At 39.2% G+C, this 8,334-nt stretch overlaps 1 protein-coding gene across 1 annotated transcript; it reads left to right on the top strand.

The window, feature by feature from the left end:
• The first annotated feature begins 580 nt into the window (after positions 1–580).
• Positions 581–2,537, top strand: LOC149496099 (uncharacterized). Its single transcript, XM_089721029.1, has 2 exons — positions 581–781; positions 1,800–2,537. Exons 1-2 carry the CDS (start codon positions 581–583, stop codon positions 2,535–2,537), a joined length of 939 nt encoding a protein of 312 aa, XP_089577155.1.
• Positions 2,538–8,334: the final 5,797 nt, after the last annotated feature.

Below are 8,334 nucleotides of genomic sequence, written 5' to 3'. Positions count from 1 at the left end.
AGAATCAACGTCAAAATATTAGCTTTGAAGTAAATTATGAATCTAATAGACAAAAACTGAGTAATGGGTTCTTGAACATGTCAAAAGAAAATGGAAAAGCTAATGGTGGGTGAGTCATGAAAGGATTAGAAAGAAGAGAAACAGAAGAATTTTTCATTCAAACAATACATCAAATGGCTGGCGTGTTTTAAATTTTTTATCAACAAAACTCCTTTCTTGAAAATCAAGAGAAATAAGAAATGCTAAAATCAATCAAAATCTGAAAATCCAAACTCCGAAAATAAAAATGGAGTTTTTAAATTCCCAGAATTCATGTCTAATAACTTCAAAACACAACAAAAATGAGAATCAAAGTGCATATAATTGAATTCTAAACCTAAATAAATGAAGTTGTTTCTAGCTCTATCAAAATATTAAAAATTAGAAAAAAAAAAAAAAAAGAGAAGAAGGAGAGAGAGAGAGAGAAAGATAAACATACATATCATGATTATCCAAAAGGAAAAAAACGAAGAGAGAAACAAGAACAAAATTAAGGAAACCATAGCAAAGTAGAAGCCTGTAGATTCTGCCGCTGCCGTTAATGATAGTGAAATCCAAATCTGGTTTTCAACTTTCCTTATCCCATAACTCGCCAAACACCCTTATACCATTGAGTGGAGGTTCGATGCAGAGGCAGCTTTTACATCTTTGGCGTCCTGTTTCTGTTTCCTTAGCTGAAGAAAAGGCAAAGGTTCGAGATGAGGGGAGTAGAGGGAAAGAGGAAATGGAGTTTGAGGTAGAGGTTTGGGAGGTGGTATTAGTTGGAGAGACTCTGAGGTGGTGGAGGCTCTAATTAGAGGTTGATAAATGGTGGTAATGGCAAAGGAGCAGCGGATAGGTGGTAGAGGTGGAGGGCTTTAATAAATGCGTGTTGGTTTTTGTGCAAGGGCATAAATTGTCATTTGAAAATACTTATCTCACCACTCTCTTTAATTTTGCCCCACTTTAATTAAATGTGAGGAATGACTTAACTATTACTCCCTCTGTTCTCTTTATACAGAGATAAATGAACTTGCATAGGGATTACGACGATAGTTAAACTGAATAATTTTCACAAATTATGCCTATTTCACCCCTAAACAGCATCAAATGGGCACTTAATTTGATAGATAGACAACTCATACGTGTAGACTTTCAAAGTAGCATTAATTACGGGATCGCAATCGAAAATAGAGGGATTCGAGTCAAAATTGGAGGGAATTGTTAGCTAATGGCGTTAATTTATCCATTTTCAAACTTTCCCGAATTAAATCTCACGTTTAAAATTTTGAATTTCCCTTATTTTGTAAAGTCTTGGGCAACTTCGATCCTATGCGCGCAAATATGATGAAAATGTGGAGCCAAAATTTTTTATACTCTCATTGTCTCCTCGACTTCTACAATATCCACATTATAAATTTGGAATAGAACATGAACATGTAATTGAATTCATAAGCTTTTCAAACTAAGGGCAACAGAAAGAGGAGAACAATATTTCTTGCAACATGAATAATCCATTTTCATTTTATCTCAATGAAGTTCCAACAAATTCGCCCATATATTCTCATGATATGCACGCAACTTTTCATCTGCTAGATTTGAACTCCTTGCCTGATGTAGAAGAAAGCATTATGGTGGTTCTTGAAATGAGTAATACTGAAAATGTTATTGCAGGCAATGAGAAAAGAAGAAACAAAAAGAAAAATATACTAGTTCATGTAAAGAATTCTGTAAGCACCATGTTGTTTTCTGAGTTGCAATAAGGTAACCTAAATACACAGAGTCATGAAAAAGCTGCAGCCACATTTAGCATATCTTTGAAGTTAGTTTACAGAATTTGGCAAAATGCCAAGATCCATTCAGAGAATAACATTTCTCGCATGAAAGGTCCATATAACGTGGGAAGAAAAAGAGTTCAAATCCTAGCACATACGATAACAGAAATCCCACTAAGATGTTGCATGACACTTCGTTCTCTAGCGCATGAACTGGGCGCATCTGTTTCATGTGTTCACAAAATGATAAAAGGTGGGCACATCAGACCTGATTCTAATGCCATAAGGCCACTACTCAAAGATGAGAACAAAATAACAAGAATTCAGTTTTGCCTTTCAATGATTCATCAAGGTACATTAAATAGTCAACCTTATTTCAAATCCAGGCATGACATAATTCACATTGATGAAAAGTGGTTCTATATGTGCAAAGAAACACAGAAATTTTATCTAGCAAAAAATGAAGAAGAGCCTTTGAGAAAATGTAAAAGCAAGAGGTTTACACCCAAAATAATGTTTGTAGTTGCAGTTGCACGCCCTAGATTTGATGAAAACTCCAATGTGTTGTTTGATGATAAGGTTAGTATTTGGCCATTTATTTATAGTGAACCAGCCAAAAGGAATAACAAGAACCATTCAACTGGTACAATGGAAACAAAATTCATACTGTCAATAACAAAAGCTGTCATTCGTGATGTTTTCATTCATAAACTTTTGCCCTCTATTAAAGAAAAATGGCCATAGATTGATGGATCAACTACAATTTTCATAGAACAGGACAATGCTAAGCTGCATATAGAAGTAGGTGATGTCCAATTTACACAAGTTGTAATTGAACTAGGACTGGATATCCATTTCCTGTGCCAACCTCCAAATAGTACAAATTTAAATGTTTTGCACCTTGGATTTTTAGAGCAATTGACTCAATTAAGCATAAAGAGGCTCCATGTACTATTGATCAACTTTTTAATACAGTTTTAAAAGCCTATAATGTTTTCCTTGCTTCTTCAATAGACAAGATTTTTTTATTTCTACAGAATTGCATGGTTGATATCATGAAGTGTAAAGGTGGGAACCATTATAAGATAAAGCACATGCTAAAGGATAGCCTGTTAAGGAATGAGAGTCTCCTAACAATAATTACAATCGAGCAACAAATTTTTAAGGAGGCAGCAGTTAATATGAATCATCCAATTGCATGCATTTTTTTAAATTGAACTTAATTATTATATTACAAATGCATGCACTATATTTTGTTAATTTTTGTATGCATATTTCTGTGATTGAGCACTATGTTGCTTTTTGAGCTCAATTTTGATATAATTTCTTTATTTCCATATAGTTTGTTCAATTATAAGACATTAACTTAAAATGTATACGGTTTATTTATTTTGCTTCCAAATTTATTTATATCATTAAAGTTTTCGAACCAATGTGTGACATCCTACTCCGAGTCGAGTCTTAGCATGGAGTTGAGTAGTCGAGTTGAGTCGAGTTGAACCAAACCCGGTTGGGGTAGAATGAGATTATAAGTGGACTTATTTAAGTGAGAGAAAAAGATCAAGCACATGGGGGAAGGGGTGTTACAAATTTTGGTATCAGAGCCCTAGGTTTAGTTTCCCCGGGCTTGCATTGTACATGCCATGTCTACCCTGATGAACTAAGCAGTTGTTGTTCTTTTAGGAGGATGTCACAGGAAGGTGAGAGTGAGTCACACGCCTCCAGAGCAGTGGAGGGTGAGGCTCCAATAGCACCAGGTCAAGAGATGTTGTTAAAGCAACTTGCAGATACTTTTCGACAGATTGCAGGGGTGATACCTCCAGCACCAATAGTAGTAGAAAGGGAAAGAAAGCCCCCACTAGAGAAGCTTCGGAAATACGGGGCGAAAGAATTCAGTGCTAACAAGGATGATAGTCCAGAAAGAGCTGAATATTGGTTAGATGGGACATCGAGAGTTCTGGAACAATTACAATGTACACCAGAGGATAAGTTGGTTTGTGCCACATCATTGCTCATAGATGAGGCATATACATGGTGGACTACTGTTCAGCAGCGGGTATCAACAGAGTAGTGTACATGGCAATTCTTCTTGGATGAATTTAAGAAAAAGTTCATCACAGAGGCTTACCTAGATGCGAGAAGGAAAGAATTCTTATACCTGAGGCAGAACAGACTGTCAGTTGCCGAATATGAGCGAGAATTTACCAGGCTCAGCAGGTATGGTAAGGGGATAGTGGCTACAGAAGCCGAGAGGTGTAAAAAGTTTCAAGAAGGCTTGAATGATGAGATTCAGATGGGAGTGGTAGCTTCCAGATTCAGAGAGTTCTCAGCTTTGGTAGAGGCAGCTCAGGAGATAGAGCGCATTCAGGCCAGTCAGCGTACCAGACGCCAGCGGTCTCAGCAGAGGAGAGACCAAACACAGAGTGCACCCAGTACCTATCAGTCAGACAGCAAGAGATTCAGAGGTGCTGGTAGTTCAGCTAGTGCTAGACCTTCCTTTAGCCAAGGCTCAGCTAGGAGTGCTAACATGCCAGCGGTATCAGTTGTGGCTAGTTCTGCTGGTGGTAGTCGAGGTTCAGGCAGAGGAACTGGTAGAGGCACCAGTAGAGATGCAGAGTCAGCCGGTTATACTTTTCCACCTTGTGAGCATTGTGGCAGACGGCATGGTGGAGATTGTTGGTTGATGACTGGTAAATGTTGGATATGCGGAGCATCAGACCATCAGAAGAAGGATTGTCCGAAGAGGGCAAAAGTTCCTACAAAGTTCATAGCAGGCAGAGATAGAGGTGAGAGCTCTGGAGGGCAGAGACAGCAGTCAGAGACTGTGGACAGACCTGATACAAGAGGTCCAACCAGGGTCTATGCTATGCGAGCCAGAGAAGATGAGGAAGCTCCAGATGTAATAGTTGGTGAGTTTTCCTTATGTGATCATACAGTTTATGCTTTAATTGATCCTGGCTCATCTCATTCATACATTAGTGTACCTAAACCTTGGGTTAAAGGGTTAGAAGTTGCATATGTGAGTCAGGGTATGTTAGTTACTAATCCATTAGGAGATGTAGTACAAACTCATACAGTGGTCGAAGGATGTCCAATTGTTATTCATGGAAAAGAGTTTCCAGGAGATCTTATGGAGTTGCCATTTAGAGAATTTGATGTTATTCTGGGTATGGATTGGCTATCCAGACACCATGCTATAGTTGATTGTGCAAAGAAAAGGGTGACATTATATACAACAGCAGGGGAAGAGATTACAGTAGTCGGGAAACGGCGAGAGTTTCTGGGTAATGTGATATCAGCCATGGCAGTAAAAAGATTAATTCAGAAGGGTTGTGAAGCATACTTGGTATGTGCATTACAAGCAGAGAAAGAACAGTCAGAAGTGCAAGATATACCAACAGTGTGTGATTATCCAGATGTATTTCCAGAAGAGTTACCAGGGTTACCACCAAGGAGGGAAGTGGAGTTTACTATAGATGTCTATCCTGGAGCAGCACCAGTATCAATTGCACCTTACAGAATGGCACCAGCAGAGTTAAAAGAGTTAAAGATTCAGCTACAGGAGTTATTGGATAAAGGCTTTATCAGACCTAGTGTATCACCTTGGGGAGCACCGGTATTATTTGTAAAGAAGAAAGATGGATCATTCAGACTGTGCATTGACTACAGATAGCTGAACAAACTGACAATCAAGAATAAGTATCCATTACCTCGAATCGATGATTTGTTTGATCAGTTAAAAGGTGCAGGTATGTTTTCTAAGATCGACCTTAGGTCGGGATACCATCAGTTGCGGATAAAGAAAGAAGATATCGCTAAGACTGCATTCAGGACCCGATATGGTCACTATGAATTTTTAGTCATGCCATTCGGTCTCACAAATGCACCAGCGGTTTTCATGGATCTCATGAACCGCGTGTTTCATTCATATCTGGATCAGTTTGTGGTGGTGTTTATAGATGACATTTTGGTCTACTCCAGAGACAGGGTTGAACATGATAAACATTTGCGGATTGTACTTCAGACACTGAGGGATAAACAGCTTTATGCCAAGCTCAGTAAGTGTGAGTTTTGGCTGGAAGAAGTTTCTTTCTTAGGACATGTGGTGTCATCGGAGGGTATCAGAGTGGACCCTAAGAAGATTGAAGCTATTGTTGATTGGAGACCACCCAGAAATGTCACCGAAGTTCGAAGTTTTTTGGGGTTAGCCGGCTATTACAGAAGGTTTGTAAAGGGATTCTCTATCATTGCATCACCTTTAACAAGATTGTTGAAGAAAGAGGTTGTATTCCAATGGGATGATAGGTGTCAGCAGAGTTTTGACACTTTGAAGAAAAAGTTGACTGAAGCACCAGTGTTGACTCAGCCAGTGTCAGGTAAAGACTTTGAGATTTACAGTGATGCCTCTCATATTGGGTTAGGATGTGTACTCATGCAAGACAGGAAAGTGGTAGCTTATGTCTCCAGACAATTGAAGCCACATGAATTGAATTATCCAACCCATGATTTAGAACTGGCAGCCATTGTTCTAGCATTCAAAGTATGGCGGCATTATCTGTACGGTGAAAAGTGTTACATTTATACAGATCATCAGAGTTTAAAGTATTTACCGACACAGAAGGACTTGAATTCAAGACAATGGAAGTGGATGCAGATTCTGGATAATTATGATTATGTCATTAATTACCATCCGGGCAAAGCTAATGTGGTAGCTGATGCCCTTAGCCGCAAATCATTGTTTACTTTGAAAGCAATGAGAATTAGTATGGAGTTGCAACAGCAGGGAGTTGTTCTAGCACAGATGCAAGTACAGCCATCTTGGGTTCAGGAAGTTGCTGAGGCACAGAAGAAAGATGTACAAACAGCACTATGGGTGAAACAAGTACAGGAAGATCATGGTGGGAAATTCAGATTGGATAACAGTGGAGTCTTATTCTATGAAGACAGAGTTGTTGTACCACAGATAGGGGAGCTTAGACAAAAGATTTTGCATGAAGCTCATAACAGTCCATATACAATGCATCCAGGTAGTACCAAAGTGTATTAAGATTTGAAGAAAGGCTATTGGTGGCCGGGCATGAAGAAAGATATCGGAAATGTTGTAACAAGATGTTTAACATGTCAACAAGTAAAAGCAGAACATCAACTACCATCTGGGTTACTTCATCCAATAACAGTGCCAACATGGAAGTGGGATCAGATCACGATGGATTTTGTTACTGGATTACCTCAGACGCAGCGGAAGCATGATGCAGTATGGGTGATCGTGGACAGATTAACTAAGTCCGCGCACTTTCTACCAGTTCGGATGGACTATTCGCTGGACAAGTTAGCAGACATTTATGTTAGCAAAATAGTTCGACTACATGGAGTTCCATCATCCATTATATCTGATCGTGATCTAAGGTTTACATCGAAGTTTTGGAGTAAACTGCAGGAAGCATTAGGGACGAGATTGCATTTCAGCACTGCATTTCATCCTCAAACAGATGGCCAATCAGAGAGAGTAATTCAGATCCTGGAAGACATGATGAGATCATGTGTTATAGAATTTGAAGGCAGTTGGGACAGATATGTACCTCTCATGGAGTTTGCCTACAACAACAGCTACCAATCGAGCATTAAGATGGCACCATATGAAGCATTGTATGGTAGACCATGCAGGACACCTGTGTGTTGGACAGAACTGAGTGAGAAGAAGATTTTGGGTCCAGATTTGGTTAGAGAAACAGAAGAGAAAGTGGAAATCATCAGAAAACGGCTGAAAGAAGCAAGTGATCGACAGAAGTCTTATGTTGATTTAAAGAGAAAGGATATTGAGTACTCGGTGGGTGATAAAGTATTTCTGAAAGTTTCACCATGGAAAAAGATCCTACGGTTTGGACGAAAGGGTAAGCTTAGCCCTAGGTTCATTGGTCCATACGAGATTGTTGAACGTGTAGGACCATTAGCCTATCGCCTAGCGTTACCTTCAACCTTAGATCGAATTCATAATGTCTTTCACGTATCCCTGTTAAGAAGATACAGATCAGACCCAGCACACGTGTTATCAGCAGAAGAGATTGAAATTCAGCCGGATCTCACCTATGAAGAAGAACCAGTTCAGATCTTAGCCAGAGAAACTAAGGAATTGCGGAACAAGAAGATAGCATTGGTAAAAGTTCTTTGGAGGAATCATAAGACAGAAGAAGCAACTTGGGAATCTGAAGACACCATGCGACAACAGTATCCGCAGTTGTTTACAACAGGTAAACTTCGGGACGAAGTTTTTATTTAGGAGGGGAGAATTGTGACATCCTACTCCGAGTCGAGTCTTAGCATGGAGTTGAGTAGTCGAGTTGAGTCGAGTTGAACCAAACCCGGTTGGGGTAGAATGAGATTATAAGTGGACTTATTTGAGTGAGAGAAAAAGATCAAGCACATGGGGGAAGGGGTGTTACACAATGAGCCCAATTCCAATGTCATATGCATTAAACTTGAAATCACAGTATAATCAGTCAATACGAGCACAATTTTATATATGTAACACCCATATGCTCAA

The sequence above is a fragment of the Jatropha curcas genome, chromosome 5, assembly GCF_041381405.1.
Source record: "Jatropha curcas cultivar XTBG-Jc1 chromosome 5, XTBG_Jcur_1.0, whole genome shotgun sequence".
Taxonomy (NCBI): domain Eukaryota; kingdom Viridiplantae; phylum Streptophyta; class Magnoliopsida; order Malpighiales; family Euphorbiaceae; genus Jatropha; species Jatropha curcas.
The sequence above is the reverse complement of the archived record's forward strand: the minus strand, read 5'-3'. Positions and strand labels throughout refer to the sequence as shown.